This window comes from Haemaphysalis longicornis, unplaced genomic scaffold (genome assembly GCF_048455015.1).
Source record: "Haemaphysalis longicornis isolate Haplotype H1 unplaced genomic scaffold, Haemaphysalis longicornis Haplotype H1 scaffold_1, whole genome shotgun sequence".
Lineage (NCBI taxonomy): Eukaryota > Metazoa > Arthropoda > Arachnida > Ixodida > Ixodidae > Haemaphysalis > Haemaphysalis longicornis.
Window position 1 is genome coordinate 302871894 of NW_027526203.1, and position 21916 is coordinate 302893809.

General features: G+C 45.0%; 1 protein-coding gene across 2 annotated transcripts in view; it reads right to left on the bottom strand.

Moving 5' to 3' along the window:
- Positions 1-21916, bottom strand: part of Lysrs (Lysyl-tRNA synthetase) — a 53320-nt gene that overhangs the window by 25702 nt on the left and 5702 nt on the right. For both annotated transcript variants that reach the window (XM_077681224.1, XM_077681217.1), the window contains 5 exons: positions 20306-20453; positions 16021-16280; positions 11593-11675; positions 3781-3884; positions 1026-1151 (listed from right to left, as the gene is read on the bottom strand). In XM_077681224.1, the coding sequence (XP_077537350.1) occupies positions 1026-1151; positions 3781-3884; positions 11593-11675; positions 16021-16280; positions 20306-20453 (721 nt within the window). The remainder of the gene's footprint in view (positions 1-1025; positions 1152-3780; positions 3885-11592; positions 11676-16020; positions 16281-20305; positions 20454-21916) is intronic.

A 21916-nucleotide genomic window follows, 5' to 3' on the forward strand; every position in this document is an offset into this window, starting at 1 on the left:
CATCCAGCGCATAGCGAAACCCGCACAGTGCACACACTCCAGTAAACAAGTAGACATCGCACATGGTGGATGATGGCTTAATTTCAGGAATGACGCAATATATTATCTGCCTTGAAACAAGAAACGGTAAAAGGGAAACAAGAAACAGTCATAGGAGATCGGCATTCTAACAATATGTTTTACTATGCAGTATTGTGCTACTTTCCCTGCTTACTATTTTTCCAAAGCATAATCTGACTTTGCTGATAACTGTTTGGACAGCACAGTTACTGCACCGAAAGGGTAAAGGGCATTGGATGATGAGGACAGAAACCGAAAGTGTTTTGCAAGCATAGCTCGGCTATAGGTAGAGATCACTATAGGTGTTGGAAGGTGCACAAACATATGCAAACTATAGAGATGCTCTTTCCCTAAAGTTCCGACCAACCAACACTTTTTTTGTGTCTATGTATGAAGCCACACGCACATTCGAGCAATTGTAACCAGTGCACCTTTGAGTCGGCCATTTATGACTATACTTTGCCTTGACAACTTGCCATCGCTGCATGCCCCTTTTAAGTCACCATGATGCGATACCCTTGTCGCCATTACCACGAGCTGCCTTTACAGGGTTTCGCACTCTAGCTGCCGGCCCACATAGGCACCATCCTCCACATTTAACACTCTTATCGCACCTGACCCCAATTTATACTCTTACATGCCCAGGATTGTTTTGCAGCACACGCTATCAGACCTGTCCCACCATATTTCTACGTTTTGAGCTGCCTGCATGTACAGTGCCCAAGGCTTCCAGCAATAATGCCACACAATGGCATCAAATCATGATTACCCATAAAATGCCCATTAGATTAAGATTACTTATAGAATGCTTTCATTGTAACATTTTTTTTTAACGTGCTCAAAGACAGAGTCAGCAAACATGGCTTTGTTCGGATGTAAAGCTATAGTGACACAAAGCTAAGAGTTAGGCGAATTTTCATCAGTTATTTTCAAGAAAACTATGCGTAAACTCCTCACTCACTTACCTCAAGAAAACCCATGTTGTCAAAAAACTTGCGTACATAGTTGACCACTTTGGAACGCATAATGAACTTTTGCCTCGTAGTGTCGTTGAGAATAAGATCCAGGTATCGCTGCCGAAAGCGGGTTTCCTAAAGTTGGCAAAAAATAAAAGAGGAAAAACAGATGTAAGCGTACAATTTCAGAACAAATTAAACCCACTCCCATGAAAAAGCTTCTCCCAGGGCAGGTGCTTGCACAGCCAACCAACATCAAAATATATGACCCAAAGGCATCGCTTCTGATGTGAGGCAAGGCAATTCTTAAATTTTTTTGATGTAGGGGGAAAAAAGAAAACGTTAATGTGGCAAGCTTTCAATGAAAGCTAAAGACCGCAGGGCGGTAAAAATTAATCTGCAGCAATCCACTACGGCACGCCTCGTAGCCCAGATGTAGCTTCAACACGTTAATTTTTAAACCCGAAAGTTATTTTTACAGTGTAGGAGTGTGCCAAGAAACTTCAGACTCTTACTTCGGGCTACAAGTACCGGTTGTTGACGCTTTTTAAGTCGAAGGCCAGAATGCAATCACTAGGTACATTTTAGTCAGCTGGAGTCACAGATCCGTAGTGGTGAAGTATCCATTCTTAAAGGAGCCATGAAAAGAAAACACAAGTTTGGTTCATTCAAAAGATTGCCTCGTTATAATCATACTGACACCACTTTTAACGTAAACTCCGCTCAAATAAGCTACATAACTAGGAAAAAAGGGAATGGCCATGCGACCCACTAGCTCATTTCCCGCAACAGAACCTATGATGTCATACCAGCCAGCTCTGCGATTGGCGGAGGGTGGCAAAAGCAAACGCAAATTAGGCAGAGCTTATAAGCTTGCCGAACGAGCTACTCGTGCTTAAATTTAGGGCACATTCTTTTTAAAGCCGTAAGAATGGTGGGACAATCAGTGGAAGGCACGAAAGCACACGTAAACATAGAAGTACCGATGCGTACTGCTGTTGGTACTGCGCACACTAAGCTTGGTTTCGCTGCGCACGATTGCGGGGCTTCGGGGTAGTTTTATACGACACTGGCCGATTGACGCAAGCAACGGTGTCTTACGTGACCATATTTGTCGAGCGAGCGCTATATTTCACAAAACGATTATTTTCTCCCTGAACAAAAACAAGCCAGGTTTAAATACGGTCAAAACCAACCCAAAGGCAGAAAACGGCTTGCCGCGTATGGTGGTGCCATCTAGGTTCACTAATGGTAAACAAAGCTTCCCAATCAGCTGCAGAGCGGTCGGTTCCTGTGATGTCATTGCAGACCCCAAAAACACACGATTTAGCAGGAAAATCAAAATTTTTACTTCAAATTAATTGATTTTTCCGTGAATAAAGCATTGTTTGCATTCGGACGAGCACTGGAGGCACTATAAAACACGGAATCTTTCGAATAACACAAACTTGTATTTTGTCTTCATGGCTCCTTTAAAGAAGTACGCAGGGCTCGTACAAGTTTCGAAGGGCAAAATTCAAGGGTTTAAGGACTTTCCAGCCCCAAAAGGGCTTTCCAGCCCCAATTGGAAGATTTTCAAGGCACTCTGTCAGCCGTTAATTTTTTTTGTTTTTTTTCACATACAAGATCTTCAAACACTGCTCTCAAATGGCCTGACATGTTCATTGCACAAATAAAAAAAATCTCACAATGCAAATTTATCTGTATTGCACACAAAAAAATGAAAATAGCTTTACCAAATGTCACAATGCAGATTTGTTCATGTCCCACATGATAAAAGATAGTTCTATTATTCGAAATTGCTTACATTTCACAAAGCAAAAAAATCATTAGGAAGCAGCGTCTCACAGCCACCCGCTTCAGGGCAGCTTCTGTAGCTCTTGCTAAATTTGGAGCTTGATTGAGTGAAGCTCAGCAGTCTTGTCCTTTGCTGTCTTTCTGAGACTACATGACTTGACTCTGTGTCACATATTTTCTGCCTCTGCTTTTTCAGCATAGGCATCTGCAGAAGCTACAAGATTATCCATTGTCACTTCCGGCTTTTGTTTCTTTTCATTGCATGAAGCAGTGCTTCTTTTTCTCTGCTTCGAAGCTTCAAGGCCCTGCTTCTTCTGTGCTTCCAAGTTGCTACGCACCTCTGCCTAGCTGCCAACACAGCAATCCTCAGTTCCTTGGTGATTGCAATTCGTAGAATGCCACCTGACTTCTCAACCGCATCATATAACCCCTTGTGAAACATAAAAGCGCTTTCAAATTCTCTACGCACACCTGCTGGTTCACACTGAATCCATGTTCGCATGTTGCTCGGCTGTGACTGAGGACAAGCAGAAGTGTCACAATGCCCCACAACTTGGAGTAGGTTGTGGGGCATTGTGAACTAACAGAAACGGTCTGTTGTAGCCGGAAGTCCGTTGCTGCCGGATCCGCCGTAATGAGCGCAGACTGTATTCGGTATTTGCACACCCCTACAAATAACAAGTAAGAATCTCACAACTGCTGAGGCATCTGCGCCAAATGTGCTCATTTTTTGCAGCCCATGATTTTTCCCACTAGCAGACCCCCCCCCCCCTCTCTCTCTCTCACTCAGCAAAGGAACATCACCCACGAGGAGGAGGAGGAGGAGAGGTTATGGAAACAAGGCCAGATCACGATGTTAAGACGAGAGGATCAGGGTGGTAAGTAGAACAAGCTGCCACATTTTACCACAGCTGCCGAGCCTTTTTCTCGAATGCACACACGGAAAGGAGGCATGCAGCAAGCTCACTTTGTCCTTGAGTCCGAAATGGAGGTGGGGCAGCATGTGTAGGCAGGGGGCCAGCAGCACCATTTCCACGGGCACAATGCTCAGCTCACCTTTCTTTGTTTTGCCTGAAAACAGGGGCGGCCATCAGTGACTAAAGTGCTCACCATCACTTCCCCCAATCACGACCATGCCCCGCCAAGAACATTTGCTCACAAATTTAGTGGAGAAAAATGGCCAAGAGGAGCTCAGTGCTCGACACGTGCGGCAATTAAAGACTGGAAATCTGGCAACAATGATGTTTCCTGTTAACACAAGTCATACCAATGATAGAGCTAACTACCCAATGTACAGTAAAGGTGAAACATTCCCACAACGCAATTCATGCCACCATAATTAAAGGAGCACTGACACGAAAATTTCATGTTACACCTTTATTGCTTTTATCGATGCTTAATGGTCTGGCGAGCCTGAAACAGCACTTCAAATACTGCAGCGCGCGATAGTTAATTACATTGAACGACCTGAAAATCGTTTGTTTCAAATTCCCGCGCTTTCATCCCGAACGGCGCATGTTGCAGAGTCCCGGTTTGACCTCACCGCTTTTTGCGGACGTCACCGGAGCCCACTTGAGAGGGTTTTGCGCCCGCTCGCCGCTCGTGGGGCCGCGCGCGTGAAGTGACGTCACATGTTTTTGACGAACGCTGTCGCGTCACTTCTTTTTCCTCTCCTGGAGTGATGTCACGCTGATGTCCATTTGCTGAGTGCCGCTACGCGTGCTGCTCCGTCGGCGCGATAAATGAGATCCAATTAAACTATGTTCTTCGCGTCGCAGGCCGCTCTTATTTCAGCCAGGGTATTCTGTTGAGTGAAGTAAGCGACCTGTGCAATAATATTAACGCCGGAAATTGGTGTCAGTGCTTCTTTAACTTCCTTCCTATACCTCCATAGTGGTCAAGCATGAGCTTTATGTAAAGGAGGCATTGTACAAACATTTTCATTTATCCCCTGGCCCCCCTCCTTTTCCTTCCCTTTAGCAGAGTATCCCAACCACCCTAACTCCACGACTAAAATCCCAGAAAAGATGTGCAGAAGGTCACAAGTTCCCTGCACTGAACAAAGAAGGGAGCTACTTTCCCACTTTAGTGCAGCAGGGGGGCTGGTTCACCCCCTTCTATCACCATGGCCTTTAGGACTTCTGTTCAAAGGAAAGGCCATGTACCAGGTTGCACATACCAGACCTTCGCTCCAATCTAGGTTATAAAACATACGGCAAAAAATAAAGATGTTGCCGCTGAAGCAACAGTAAGAAGGCAGCATGGCCCCTTTAAAAGACGAACGGGTGCTTGCAAGGCCTTAAAAATCTGGTTTACTTTATTCAGTAGAGGGGGCAGCACTAAGTCAGAGAGTGCTGCCCAACTGACTGATTTCACAATATGCAAGATCCCGCTGAACCCGACCATGTCGAACCCGTTTACATCGAATTATCCTTTATATCGAACTATTTCTGGTTACGGTAGATTTGCCATGAGAATATATAGCAAAAACTTCGCTTACATCGAACAAAAATACCAGCGACACCCAATATTGGCGGTGAGATGTTTGAGTGGCGCCCCCTGGCTCTGACGTCGGCTTAGAAACTCGCGCCACTGTCGTCTGCTACGCTCCACTTGTGAGAGGCAGCAGTGCCTGCACTAGAAATCCCCCGCTTTGATGCTGTAGTGCATTGAAAAGCGTATTTCTAGTAATTCAGTAATTTTTGCTGGCTTCTGACAGATCTGAATAATTTCAAGCTGTATCCCCCACAAGTTTGCAACACACGAAGAGAGAGACCACTTTCTTCGGAGCATCGGTCAGAAGATCGTGTGTAACTCATCCTTTCTAGCTTATTCGCGAAATTCAGCGCTCAGAGCTCCTCGATAAGTATTCAAAATGCGTAGGCTTCCCTACAGTATTTTTGAGATGCTCTTATGAAGACAACAGCCCACTGCTATACGTGCCAAGCAGCGGACCCCTGCACGCGCGCCGCACAGCAGGAAATAAGGCGGATGGCTTCTATTTCTTTCGTTGTTGTTGACTTGTATAAGATGAATGCATTTTTTTTTTGTGTCCAACGCATTAATTTTTCTGCACCATCACAAACGTCTTGTTTGTAGGTTTTGGAATGTTTGGGAAGCTCACAAAAGTCTTGTGGATATTCTGTTCAGTCTGTATGGCATACATTCCCTTCTTCACAACTTGGCTTTCATTATGGCTGCGTGCAAGAAGGTGCATATCCGCAGCATGCATTGTTTATTCACATGCAAATACAATATGAAGGTTTGTGCTACGCCGCCACGACCGCGCCTCAGAAGACGTTGTCCAGAGTACTCGAAGGCGGCTTTTGTGCTCCGAATTTCTATCGTAACCATCGTTATCATAACGAACTGACTCTCAACCTGAGCAGTTACAACATGATTATGGTGTTGAAGGCTTGATACAGTCGCTAACGAACGCAATAAATAGTGTACGTGCATATAAACAAGAAACAAAACCAATGAATAATTCCAAGCAGCTCTTTAGAGCTTTCCACCTTTTATTTCCAGGCATAAAGAACAAAATTACTCTTACTCCCTTGTCCTGGACTGAGGACCCGGCCCACTAATCATCTCGATTTTACGGTTAACTCTTTCGCTACCGCGCCTATCAAAATCGATCAATTTGATCGATACTTTTGGGAGCGCCTTTTCATAGCGTTCCAGGCGTTTCTCGAACAAGTAAAGCTGTTCGGAGTTAGATCAGAAAATGGCCTTTCAAAATCAGTTTTGTTTTCATTTTTGCAACGGAAACGTGATTTTTGACACGCTTTTGAATCACCTGGTTGTGGAAAAGGGGCGTGGTCATCGCGCCTCAAGGCTACCAACGAAGAATGCGTGCAACTCGTAATTACTCTGCACCAGCGCTTGTTTTTTGCTATCAGGGCGTGAATGGGGAACTAGCAAACGATTTTCAATCGTCAGGTTCACGCTCTGACAGTAATAATCCCAGAAATCGGCTGAAAATGTCAAGCAGTGCCTGGTTGCAAAGCTACTTTATGATTTTAGGCAGTTTTATTGCCTTTGCGCAAGTTGTCCTAAGTACTCTGGTAGTTCTACTTACCCCAGGACCATTCCCAAACAGTTTACAACAGTTTCGGTTTCGTTTCTGCATCGCCAAATTCATATTTAGCGCAACTACGCAGTTACCCAACTTCAAGGCTAACTGCCATGGCGCCTGAAGCGTCCGCGACTGATCCTCGAACAAAGCACGCCGCTCCTCATTTCCCCCCACCCTAACCCGATTTCTGCGATAAGAACTTCAGATGCAAGTCAAAAGGTCACACCCAGTCGCCAGATATCTGTTCCGCCGAGGACAGCGCTTCAAACCGGCCTTACACTGCCAGCTGTTCGCCTTCCAGTTTCGTTTTCATGCGAGGGTATATCCGGGTGTCTAATGTTGCTGCTTAGTTGAACTGTCTATTCGGACGGAGTCTCTGATAAGTTTTTGTACTGTTTCATTTGAAAAATGTTAGATGGCGCTGCAATAGAGAAGGCTCGTTGTGCTGATCTTTTTTAGCGCGCGACTGCTACTCGGCCAAAGATCGCAGGGGACGATTCTAGCTCATCGTACCTCATTTTTGCGAGCAAGGCTACAATTGCGAGTAAGAAGATGATAATAAAGCTCAGCTTTATGTTTTGACAGATAACTGACCGTGAACGACAACAAACATCAGCCACGGCGTTCCGTTTTCAACTTCATGCATGTTTTTTTCTGCATCGCGTGCTTGTCCCAAATATTGTGCTCGCTGTAAATGCAAAGTCAGCCATTGACAAGATGTTTTTACGTTATGTGGGGGCAAATTGGTGCCTCTGATAACGTCAAACCGCCAGATTTATTCCAAGGAACCACCCAAAATTGCACAGTTTGAATTAGAGGTTGGGCTTCACCGCATGACACGAGCGCCGTGCGTGCTAACATTTTTTTTTTATATCTGAAAAACTGTTCCGCGCAAGTCGACATTTTTTTTAGGGTGTGTTTTTGAAATGTTTCCCTGCAAAATGTATATTCTAATTTTTTTCTACTACCGGTGGTTTGATATACACAACTCCTTTTTTATCATTTTTTTCGACAACTTGACAAAACTTTTGATTTTGATATTTTTTTTCACAACTATGATATATGAAAACCTTTAAAAAACTGGTGTTATTGGAAAGGCCGTTAAATAATCTGCATTTTGTGCTCCTGCAATTATTGCCTAAATAATTTTTTAGCAGAAAAAAAAATGTTTTCTTGGACCCCCCAAAATTGGTCAATTTTCTGCGGTAGCGAAAGAGTTAAATAAAGTTTTCTCCTCCTCCTCCTCTTGAGTGCAGCTTTCCTGTAATGCATATCTGAATATTGAGAAGATATGGATGTGGGACATGTAACGAAATGTCCCTCCACCTCTGAACAAACATAGTGTTACTGTATTTTTACCATAGACATGGCTCGTCTTGCTCAATAAACATCCATACTGGTTAGAAGCCTGTATTAAACCAGCACACGCCTATACACACAGTGGGTTATATGGAACTCAGCCTACACTTTTTGTGGTCCATAGAGCATGTCGGCACATTTTCATGCCATGACAACATATAGTGATATAGTGATGTGATACAATACTTTCGAGCGTTTGTCAAGGTTGCAAAAACTGATTTATCTTACGTACGATTATCGGGAACTGTAATGCCTTCTGCCAAATCCGACAGCCACGAAGGCCTCGAATTTGTTTTAGTCTTGTATTTTCGCTGTTGCGGGCTAATAGCAGCTGGCTGTTCCCTTTGTTCGAAATATTGCTTACAACAGAAGCCGACACCTAGCACAGACGTTTCGCTCTGCGCACAAGACCGGCTTCGCAAAGAATGGGGCGACACCGGCAATGTTTCTTCCGTAGTGGTATCGAAAACTATACGTTAAATCCCACCTTGAGCTAGTGTAGCCGATTTTAAGTCTAGTCTTATGATAAAAAGTTATGCACACGCAAAATGGGGTGCGGACAAGCATCAGATGTTAACCGAGCGCAAAGAAACAGCAGGGAGAGCGAGCCCGAGTGAAGCAGACGACAAATGCGAGAATCCTTAAGCCGACGTCGCGGAGGCGCGCTACACAGAACCGCCTGTGTGTTCGCGCTCACAGCCAATATCAAACGACAGATGCCATAGGAGTGCCCCCCCAAGTTGGCTTTCCCTCTAGGCAAACGAGAAATTCCGCCGACAAACCTCTCAAAATGGTTTATACAGGCCACTCATGGACAGCAGGCGACTCATTCCCCTCCCTAACCTCGCTCTCCCTGTCACGACTGCGCCATCGCGCCATGTAGCACGAGTCGTTGACACCCCCCCGCCAAAAAATGATCCCAGACTGACCTCCATGCTTTTTTTTTTCCGTTCATTGTGCTTGCGTCGTTTGCGCTTTGTGGGCTTTTCCGGAAGTGTAGCTGTAGTAGCTAGCGTTAGTGTCACTAAATAAAGGCGTACTTAGTGGCTCTAGCTAGCAAGAAGTGGCCAAAATTGCCTTTACCCATAAAGCTAACGATCGTAAATCAAGTTGAACCTTGTGAGAAGTCTGACATCCCTGTCACGCACGAGATTCCCAAAAACACCTTGTCTAAGTAGCTTCTGGCCGCCCGAAATCGCTTCAAATCTGCCAGCTTATGTGTGCCGGTGATGACTGAAAATCCTGAAGAGTGTACCGAAGACACCGCCAGTGTTGCTGTTGTGGAGCGAGCTGTAGGAATTTCCGGACGTTGTTGCCGGAACAACAGTTGGCGAGTTCGTGAGTGCGGATGATGGTGTAACAACCATGAGAGAGTTTGGAAGACTACATTGCTGACATCGTACCAAATGCGAGTGAAAGCGGGTGCAATGAGGAAGCAACGACGATCCTTTGCCCACAACCTCCCAAGTGATTGGTGCGCTCGCACTAGTCCAGCGCTTCATTGCGAATTTGAAAGGTTGCAGCCTCAGCTGCTTCGACCCTTTAGACAATGTGGAGAAGTGCGTACTGCCTTGGGCAGTGAGGTTGTTCAAGCAGAAGATGTAGCCTGTATTCAATAGTGAGGCAGGCATGCTGGCGACCATGTGAGTGCGCCGTCACTGGTTACGTCGGGCTCCGCGGGATGGCGGTACTTGTCCGTGCTAAGTGCATGATATGGGTTGGACAGTCCAAGCTCTAGCCTGCCGACCACAAAGTAATGCCTCTACTCCAATGTGATTGCGATTAGCAACCACTCTGTTGAAACCACCGTTGAGAATCGGGTTGAAGCAGAGCACACGACGCACGCCGGTCTTATTTTTTTCTTCGGTGTGCGACTGCAGTGGCACCAGCCGCGCCATGTCTGAGGCGCTTCGGCCATGTCCGTGGCCCTTTCAGTGTGGCCAAGCGAAGAAATTGACAGCTAAACTTTTCAATGAATACCACCTATAGGAATATTTCGTGCAAAAGTAAGGCAATTTCAACAATAAAGTGTCTTTATACCTAAATGCTATGCGCTTTTTTGATGTCCAATTCCTTAGCGTGCTTATATCGAATGATCCCCTATATCAAACTGATAGGTGTTTTTTGTGAGTTGATATTACAGGGTTTGACTGTACTAGCTGCCGCACATGCTGCAGAGATAGGGCAGTAGCAGTGTCAAAGCACATGAGGACGGTTGTAGCTGATGGTGCCCAGCCCACACATTACTCAAAATGCTTATTAACGTAGCAATTGTTTAAGCTGCAGTCCATTATTTGTCTGAGAATAGTCTTAAATTTTACTAGAGGAGCAAGAGAAAAAATACCAAAATGTCCCCTTGCAACTGCACACGTGTCAACGAATACATGACACTCAATTTCTAAACTTGTATGTACTTTAGATGCAACTTCTTGCATGTGTTTTCAGGCTACTAACATTACTACAAAATATAAGTGTAACTAATTGTTTGTTCACAGTTTCTCCATCTCAAATACCTTGACATCTTTTTAACTTTCTTGGCCGATTTTTTAACCTTTGCTCCATAGACATGGCATGACCCGGCGTTATCTCCTTATTTCAGTTAGAGAAACCCCCATAAGGTCTGACATAAGTACGGCGCTTTCTTTCACAACAATCACCCCCCACCTCCCAACCAGTTATCAAAAATTGTCTTTACTTTCTTGCCTTGCCCAAGGGTCACTTTGCAAAAAAAACCTGCGAATCCCCATTTATGATGAAGGCACATAGCTATCAAGAGGCAATGTTTGAACTGTGTAAAAACTATGCTATGCACAGCACTATAGGAAAATGTGAAGGATGTAGCTAATTGGGCGCAATGATGGCAGAACCGGGGGAAAAAGCACACATTCATGCACACGCATGCACAGACACTTTTTCACAGATACAACTGGCACTGCTTACCTCCATACGACAAACACAATGAGTTGACAAGTAATGACAAAGTGGGCTCCGACCCAGAATAACTTCAAGTAGTTTGTCAAATGAAAGGGCAAGATGCAATTCATCCACATAGTGCATGTGTACTTTTACAGTGCAATTTATCCACATAGTCCATGCACAAAGGTGACCATTAGTTGGGACCTAATTCTTCTGCCTACATTTATGATGGCCCCCACAAGAGTATTGAAGAACTCTTTGTTTGGTTTAGAGCACCCAGAAATACTCATTCCAAATTCTGGCTGGCAAATTGATCGCACCATTGACTTTGTATCTTTTTTGGGGAGATAAAAAGAGTAAACCTCACAGCAGCACACACGGTAAGCTATTGCTTTGCATGGCAACACTTGTAACAACCCATCTTACCTGGATGCCCAATGCAGCCGACAATATCTCCTCTCCTCAGTTTGGCATTGACCTTGGCAAATGCTTCCTCCGACGTGTAGTACCTAGAAAAAGTGCAAGAGTATTTCAGTGCACACGTGCACACACAATATCAATCTGTCGTGCAACAAGCACTTACATGCATATCCAGCGCCACCAAAAATGCCCATTAAAATTGGGACAATCAGTACTATACAGGAATGTCAGCTTTGTCACTTTCATTCAGCAGTAAACAGATATTCGAGAGTTTTATTGGCGGTGAAAGACTACACAGGCATACCTCGATTTACGCTTGTTACCAAGAAAAATCCCAGGGTAGACCCCTGTGACTGAAGTCCCAGGGTGACTTGCAAACATTTTTCACAGCATTTGATATATTTTCAATTTTGATACATTTTTGCACGATCTTGGCATTTCCAAAATGAAACAGGCATTTTGTGCAAGACATGCAACGAGGCATGCTCATTTTTTAAACCTCAGCAAAATGCTTAAAGACTGCCAACTGCATAACAGCGCCAATTTCACAACGCACCAAAACAGAATACTTCACCTCGCATGCACCAATGGAAGTGGTAGACGCTGGCACAAGCTTATATTTAAGTTTAGCTGTTGTTATGCACCCAACCGTTAGAGGGAAAATCAACCGGCAGTAACTGGGAACTACACTCACAGTCAAGATAGGGCAATTCTAAAGTTCATGGTAAAAGCAATCGACCACAACTGGGAAACCTTTTCCCAAAAAACATCAACTGCCTGCAGAGGGCATTCGCCAAGCCAACAGCTTTCACCGAGACATTGATGCAGTCCACGCCTGTGCGATGCTCGAAGTAAAAAACACTTACTCCTACGCACCCACTGTAATTCCCTACCAATTTCTTCCAGAAATAATAGTGGCAGACAATCTTCCAGCATGAAAACAATTCAAGAAATTGCTGGTTAGAAATCATACAGAAAAATAAGCATCATGGGTAACAAAAACACTTGGCATAGCCCTTTTGCAATGCAAAAGCATATCAAAAATGCTACACACTAATGCCCAGAGAAATAAGAGATATGGTAATATAATAAAAGTTAGACTACCATTACCATCGTCAAAAGTAAGACAGCATCACATCCCAATGCCAACCTCTGCGGCATCCTTATGGCAGCTTGACAGTGGTGGCGAACAGTGCCTGGTGTTGTTTCGTCCGAGCTTTAAAAGTAAACTAATGTGCAATGTTGCTGCTATGAAGTGGGGTAACCTGATTTCAAGCTAATTCTAATATAGTATTGAATATGCTGGAACTACCCCTTGGCTATGAGGTGCCCCGCAGTGCAGGGCTACAGATCAATTTAAACCACTGAACTTTCTTCAAGATGTATTAAATTCTCATGCAACTTGAGCTCAGCTACCCAATGAAACACAAAGTTTGACAAACATACTTTAGTGCCCCTTAAAGGGGACACTAAACACAAGACACTAAAAGGGGACACTAGACACTAAACACATTTTAACGCGAAAGTGTTTTATTCCCGGATACACAAAGATTTCACATACGTCATTCCCATCACAGAAGTGACGCCAGTACAACTAAGGAAGCGGCCTGTAAAGGGTGCACCCCTGCACACAAGGTCTTCTTGCAGGGAAGCAACCTTTAGTACTAAAGAGTACGTTATACTAGGGTTGTTTGTTTGCGGGTTTTATATTTTCACACGAGTGTTTTACGCCGGAATACACCAAAATTTCACCGACGTCATATCCGTCATGGAAATGACGCCAGTACACCTTTGCCGAAGCGACCCGCCAACAGGACGTCACTTGTCAAGCACACCCACAAGGCAGCCGCCGTCCCACAAATCATGCTCAACTGCAGATTTCGCTGCACTTTCGTGTTTTACCGATTCCTATGACAAAGGAATCAACCAGTTTTTTTTTTTTTACAGCTCCCTCGGCAATTGTTTCGTGAGGACTGCTTACAGAACTTAGAAAGTAGAAAATAACACAAGAAGCTCCCTTTGTCGTTTCCCTTGCATTTGTTTGCAACAAAGTAAGTCGTATCCCAAATCATGACTATGGCAGCACTTCCTCATAGCTGCTAACATGAAAGTCATCCCTTGAATGTAGGCTACTGCATTTTCCCGTCTGTTTGTGACCCCACATGTCAGTTGCCCTTCACAGAAACTTTCAACAAGCTATGTCAATTCATCTCAAACACTTTTTTTCTTTCACTCTGTGTTTTTGCAATGAGGCATACGAAAGGGGGTTTAAGAAGGGATGAGAGGAGAAAGTAGGAAAGCAAGAGAAAGAGGGGGGTATGAAAATAACAGATAGTGAGGAACGTGATAAAGGCTTGTGACTACCCAAACTGTTGAATCAATTCCAGAAGGGTATGCTGACGGGCCAGTTGGTACATTGTTAGACTAAGAAAAACAGCGCAAACGACGGGACGAAGAAAGGTAAGACTAAGAAAACAGCGCCTGTGGTTTAGTCTTACCTTTCTTCGTCCCGTCGTTTGCGCTGTTTTTCTTAGTGTTGAATCAAGAATGTGCTATGGCAGTGCCAACAGTGTTTCCTCTTGGAGGGTTGTTTTCACCTATGTCAGTGCACCTGTAAACTACACACAATATTACATTGCCCCAAATCAGCTGGTTTCATAGCTTCAGTTATTAGACTTTTTAAGATAACAATATGCAGATAGAAATGAAAGAATCCAGCGCTTTTAAACCAACCGCACATTCCCATACAAGTAGCCTAAAGCCATTAAAGGAGCCATGAAGAGAAAACACAAGTTTGGTTCATTCGAAAGATTGCCTCGTTAGAACCATAACGACACCACTTATAACGCAAACTTCGCTCAAATAAGCTACATAATTAGGAAAAACGGGAATGGTCATGCGACCCACCAGCTCATTTCCCGCAACAGAACCTATGCCGTCACATGGGCTAAGCTCTGCGATTGGCGGAGGCCGGCAAAAGCAAACGCATGTTAGGCAGGGCTTACAGTTTGCATAACGAGCTAAATGCCCGTGAAACATACTGCACATTCTTTTTATGACAAAGAACGGTGGAGTAAACGGTTGAAGTTCCGAACGAACACGCAAGCGTGTGCGCCAATGCGTACGAAACAACCGCCTGGCCGAGCTCGACATCTCGCCGTCGCGCAGACGAATTTTCGGGTTCGAGGCGCTCTGACCTTGGAGGAAAAATGCCGTAAACACCGCGCATTGACGCTCGTATCTTTCTGGTCGAAGCAGAGAGCTCGCGCGAACGGCTTTCCATACACGACACCGGCCAACTGGCATAAGCGATACTGCTACTGAAGTTGAACTATTATTAACCGTAATAAAAATACGGCTCATACGTACCAGTCTGTATTCGTCCGTGGCGACGGCGCTGACGAGGCAGCGGTGCCGACGGCAGGGCGTTCGTCTGTTGTGGCTATCGCGGAATGGTCGCTTTCCCGTCCACCGCGTATCCCACAACTCTTGCCGCTCGTGCACTTAGAAGCGTTGAGCGTTCAAGTGGTGTGAGGTTGTTAAATGCAAGCCCGAGCTCCTCGGCGAGAGTTTTGTTCTCCGGATCAGGCGATTCCATGACTAGGGCTGCGGGTGCACTAGGTTTTACTAGCATTTTTAAAATGGCCGCCGTCTCGGTCGACTCCCGCGTGTGGGTGCTATATGGAGTCGACATACTAAGTATCTGTTTCATGGACCGGCCCGTGTGACACCATTGCTCACGTCACCAAATGTGCAATTTTAGCGGGAGATTTAAAATTTTGGCTTAAATTGCCTTATTTCTCAGTGAATAAAGCATCATTTGCTTCCGGGAAAGCGCTTGGGGTACTATGAAACACCTAATCTTTCGAATAAAACAAACTTTTGTTTTCTCTTCATGGCTCCTTTAACACTTAACAAACTAATGTGAACAAGGTTCTGACGACAATTTACGAGCCTTGAGGTGGCACAAGTTGAGCTCTATCGCCTCGAACAACTGGGCTGAAGCAAGGCAAAGGTGCCTTATAATGCAGTCTTTTTGTGTTCTTTTATTTGTTTTAATACACACACAATACTGTTTGGGCCCACACAGTGGTCCAAATATAACCACATAATAACGAGGCTAAGATGGCTCTAGTGAAACAGCTAACGAAATGCAGCACACCACACATTTCAATTACTGCCCACTGCTACTGACACAGTGTGTGCAATACATTGGGTGCTGCCGAAATAATCGGCATTAATTCGCCTTCTCATAAAATCAATATACAATGCATGTTATGGGCCACCAATGTCCCACTGTTCTGTAGACTGAACATTCGACCACTATTGAAATGCTGCCCCCCCCCCCAAACACACGCAACACACGCACGCGCACACACCCTTCCTGACCGGTTATACAGCCCCAAAAGGCCCCAGTGCAGTTGATGTACTCACGATGCGTTGGCCATGACCTGGATCTTGGTGCCCTCGCCCCGGAGGTCGTAGAAGATGAGCTTGGTCCCCGACTCGCGCTTGGCGTGCACTCGGCCAGCCACCGAGAGCCGCTCCTGGGTGAGCACCTCGCCCGGCTGCAGGCCACTGTAGCGCTCCACAAACTCCGTCAGCGAGGTGGACACGGAGAACTTGTGTGGGTAGGGCTCCTCGCCTGCCGCACGCAGCTGGGCCACCATGGCCGATCGCAGCCGGAAGAACTCCTGCACCCGGGGAACAATGTGGCTCCAGTAGTAGTAGCAGTACGTTTGTGTTTATTGGCACAAGGGTGTCTGCGACCAAAGGGTTCCAAGACTCTCCTAGGTGGTCCTTCAATGTCAGGTTTGTGCTTGAAATGCACATGAGATGAGGATGGTGCTGCCTAAAAAGTTGTATATATGGGTGTAGAGGGCTCATAGATTAAAACATGAAGATGCTCATAATGGCAGATTGACACGCGACAGTGCCCGGAGCCTCAGGGTGTGCTGTGCTACTGGGGCACAAAAGAATCGACAGGAACTCTTTCGAGGATGAGGGGGTCTGAGGTCACACCTTGCTCCAGTTAAAACAGCAGCGTCCACACATGGCCTGAAAATTCCCCCCAACATGCACAGTAACCGAACAGAAATGGCAGAGTGGAAATGCCCACCTCCGTTCTTCTCTTTTTTTTTCACGAAATATTTGGCTACCCCTTGGCTCCCCTTATTCGGCGCCTGACCCAAGTGGGAGAAGGGGGGGGGGATAGTTCTCAGATTTGTTTCTTTCCTCTGCAAGGCCGACTGTGAAGGGAGGGGCCTGCCAGGTGCCACACCAAGGAACACAAGTGTGCAGTTTTAACCCTTTGTGGTCCGCTGTCGGATACCGGATGGCTTGGCTGTTCAAGGTTAAATCTCATGGTTTTTCTCACTGCGCTGAGGCCATGTTCTTTGTATACATGATGTGCCATCCCTTGAGGAATAAGTGAACTATGTTTGTTGAAGTTTTCTTCTTTTCGCACTGGGGTGCAAGCACAATGTTCAGCACGGGCCTTCTGGATTCCAGAGTGTTTTCCCATGCGCATTGTTCACTGAGAAGCACGGCCGCTTTCTCAACGTGTGTGTTCTACGGCGGTGCACTTAGCAAAAGCAGCGATGACTTCAGTGAGGAAGAGAATTGCGTGCCTCCATCAGTTAGTGGTGACAGCACCGTGTGGATCATTGCTCTGGGAGCTACGCATTTTGTTGGAAGACAATGAAATGGTGGCGAAAGCTTTTTTCCTGGCACCTAGAGGTTTCCATTGTCAATAGTTTTAATTGGAGGCGCAGCCGGCGGCAGAAACATGGCGAGAAAGAGCCGCGAAACCTGCAGTACCGCCGCAACCCCATCCAACAGCTGTTGTGTGATCGGAGGGCTTGAGCCAAAAAGTGGGGCCTGTCTGCACGTATAGAGTGTGAGGAAAGGCTAGGCGGGATGAGCCATTTCATCTACAAACTCCCAGGCCAAAGAGGAAAGGCTAGATGGGCCGAGACATTTCATCGACAAGCTCCCACGCTGAAGCAGCAAGGACTGTGCTGTTTGAAGCAACAGAAAAACAAAAGAAGGCGGGAGGAAAGCTGTGTTTTTCTGGGAAACCCGCAGTAACACCCCGGGCCTGCAAACTCAGGAGAATGCTTCGAGAAGTTTCACACGTTGCTCAAATATCGGTAAAGGAGTTGCAAGCAGAATGCAAGAGAAAGAAATAATATCCTGCGAGCTTTTCTTGCACAGTTTGTGTTTTTCTTCGCGGTGCCAGAAACTGGAAGAATAGTTGTGGACCGGAACCGCCGGAAATTGGGTAAAAGTTCCGGTCTGCAAAGTGTTAATGGCCTGTCATCGGCATCGACAAATGATTAGAACTGTTCACACTTCCTGTGTAACCAATTTTTCCGGCAGTGCTACATATATTCGAATTCGGGATGAAACAATTCTGTGGCTTCTTTGACAATGGCTGAATCAGTGTCGTCATAACTTTTCATGTTTAAACTCTTTCGGGACCGCTCCATAGGCTATCGATCACATATGATCGATGGTTTCGCAAGCCTGCAGAATACAAATTTTCGCTCAATGGAACGCCTAGCGACATCTAGGAGATAGTTTGAAAACTGGAGTTTTCTCTTTTGTGAAGTTTCTTTTTTTATCGCCAGGCGGCAACACATCAGATATTTTATTCTGACGGGCAGTGGTTTCGAATGTAAACAAACATGGCGTCATACTCGCGCGATAAGAAATCCGCTTCGTCTCGTCTCGCATATCTTCGCCTTCTACTGCTGATTTTAACGACGAGAGTGGCAGTGAAAAGTCAAAATGCGGCTTTAGAGATTGGATTTCAGCTCGAGTGAGGATTCGGGTGTCGATCAGCTTGAAACATCAAATCGCGCTCAAAGGTGGGTGTTGGTTTCGGTTTCAATTGGCTCTGGAGTAGCTTTGTGCGCTCGAAATATGTTCTGGCTGGTTTATATTTATTCGCTAGGGTGTTAACTACCTATGGTGGTGACCTCCTGCCACCAGCGCAGAAACAGATCAAATTTTCGCCGAGACAAGAGCCAGGCGTGTACCTGGGCAACGACGTAGCCATGGCCCTAGTGCCAAAGAGATCACACACAAAACAAAAAACCAGTTACACCCAGTCACATCAAACTTTCGCGCTGAAGAAACAAAGCATTGTGTTAGATTTTGCATATCCTGAAATAATTTTATTCTTTTCTAATATTTTTATATTTACGCTTTTTTCTCTTTTTCTGTGGTTTTTTTTACGAAGTTCTTACTTTCAGATTTTTTTCACGGTTCTATCGTCAGTGTTTAAGTAAAACTTAGTATTGTATGTCAAAGAACATATAATTAGCTGCATTTTGGTATATGCTAAGGCAGGTTGGTGCCTTTGCTTTACGTAATAAAAAATTTGTACCGAGACCTCCCTTTTTCATCACTTTTTCCGGCGGTCCCGAAAGAGTTAAACAGGATCAACTGGCTCTTTCTGCATTTAGGGCAAACACCGAAACGGTGTTCTCAATGTTCAATTTCAGGATCCGAAAGGAAATGTTACAGATGCAAGCATTCAAAGACATGCTCCCGTGCCTAAACTAATAAAAACAAGTTGGTGTGACTGATTCACTGACTGATTCATTCTCTTCAAGCCCAAATCATTAGGCCTAGATTTGAAATTTTGACAATACATATTTTGCGAGACACAAAGGTCCCCAAGGTAAGATATTTTCTAATTTCCACTTTTAAAAGGTCAATGAAAGCAAAACACAAGTTAGGTTCATTCAAAAGACTGCTTTGTGCCAATAACAACCCCAATTTTAACACACACTTCAAACAAGATCAACAAACTCCTCCTAATATTCTGTCTTTCACAAAGTGGAACTTCACATTAGCTTGCCAAACAGCATTGCTACCTTTCATGGAAGAAGTAGCCCGCTAGACACCACTGCATGTTCTATTACACTAAATATATGCTTTTCATTTACCCACAAATACACAATATCTAAAGAAGGAAAATTTGCCATATACCTGCAATGTAAAGCTACACAGCTCCTGCAGAAACCTTTGCAGATGAAGAAAAATTTATCCTGGTCAGGGATAACTTTTTCTCCAGAGAAATTTACTTCCCCTCCTTGGGGAGTAAAGTTTGTAGGTTTGTGGGGAGTCAGTAAAACCAACATTTCACGTGAAGAAGTGTCCGGGGGGACATATTCAAGGCTGGATTGGACTAGATTGAAAGATTGGATGTAGTTGCAGACTTATCAAAACCTGCAACTACATCAAATCTTCAAACAAACAGGAAGCTTGCTTCACTTTTTTTTTTCAGCATTACGGTGCTTTATGGGTAAATGTGACACACACCTGTAAATTAATTTTGTAACCTTGGCATGCTCCTTTTGGTTTGGTCCCAGCAAATTCCCCTCAGCAGCATAGACGCCAGAAACACACACATTCACTAACACTTGCAAGCTGTTGGCAGGAAGCTCAAGCAACCAGGCAACCTGCACACTTATGGCTTCTGCAGCTTCCTTTGCCACAGCCCCCTCTTCTACTTTCCCCCCGGTAATTTCACAACCTTAGTTTTAATTTCAAAGACTCGCAGTGTCACTTGGATCCCATCACAGCCACACACACTCAGGTCAAATTCTCATAAGTCTGCCCAATCCAAAACAATTCACTGCACCCTTCATGTTTGGGCCTCTAAGATCGTACACAGTCATGCTGTTCCTTGGCTACCCCCACTCACATTGGGGTCCATGGTCTCCTCATCTTCAGCGTCAGGAGAGGCCTTCTTGGTGGTGGCACTAGCAGCAGCCGCAGCCGCCTTCAGGGCCTCGGCCTTCTCCGCCTTTTCCCGGGCCTTCTGCTCGGCTTTCTGCCTCCGCTTCAGCTCACTGCACAGTCACCACAGCGCAGCCGAAACACTTAGGTTGCCTACAAGCCAGCCAAAGCCAAAATCATCAAGGCTGCCATGATGATGCTAGACGAGAAACTTCAGACAGCACAGAGGCCTGCTGTGACAGCGCAGGGGCCTAGGGGCCGGGAGTTAGTGCTGTACTGGTGTCTTGCTTTCATTAATCCTCGTCCCAAGTTCAGCTGCCTTTAAATTTGCATTCGCCCCGACTAGCTCAGATGTGCCCGCATACCAGTCATGGAGGACAAATGCAGATGCCTGTACTAAGGCTTCTGAGCCCACTGACCCAACTCAGCTAAAAGCAACAACCACTTCCTCCTGTCCATTTTACAGACTACTTGCACAGGCAGACCACACTTAACAATCACAGCGTGGGCTGCCCCACGTAGGCCAGACAAACCAGTGCTGGGACACAATGTGATTTGCGAGACTTCTGAGCACCGTTGTTAGCTACACTTTGAGCATCAGTATTTTAATATGAACACATTCGTGTGATTAAAACCAATAATGAAAGGAACAAACACACAGAATGTGTACTATCTATCAATAAACATAAACTGCAGCCAACTCCTATCAATTTAGAGCCTTGCAAGTAATTAAAATCACTCAAGGAATGTTTTTGGTTTGTTAAAATTTGCTAAAATAAAATTGCAGTGACCACAATTATAACATTTTTTCCAATTTTAAATAGTTACAGTTGCACACAACTTTTGACTCACAAATGATGCACAATAACACGCAACATGCTGTATATATGCATCAAAACAGAACAGAGCTGCAGGACAGTCACACAGCAGCCAGAAGCACCACAAGTTTACAGAGTAAAACATGTCTTGTTATTTAAAAAAAAAAAAGCTGCATTTAGTATTTTATAAGCTGCTTATGATGCAGTCCTTGAACCTTGCTTTTTGTTAATCAATCCCAGAATGTTTGATTGTACAAGACAGCTGTGATTTTGGCGAGCTGAAATGTCCTTATGATGCTTGCAAGTTGACAACAAAACAAAGAACATTACTTGCAATGGTTTTTTACCTGGCCTGATGGAAGGGTGGGGGACCGAACTTACATTATACCACAACAAAAATTATCCTTCCAGCCATCCTTTCATTCTGTGGTGGTCCTACCAAAATATGCTGCCTGAGCCTTGACATTTTAGGTGGATAAGATACAGGCAGATTCAATTGCTGCAGTCAAGCACTATAGCATGCCAGCCAACCCAGCCAAGCTGAAATGTGGAACACACCGTCGAAACAGTAAGTGGCAATTTTTTTTAAAGTGCACTAATTACAGCATGAAACAAGCTAAAACTTGACAGATGTCAGCCAACAAGATAGATGATGCTGAGGTGCCAGCAATGTTTTGTTTTGAATTAAACTCAAAACTACTCTATACTCCCAAAACATTGGAGCTACCACATCAATGGCATGGTTAAATTGGGAATAT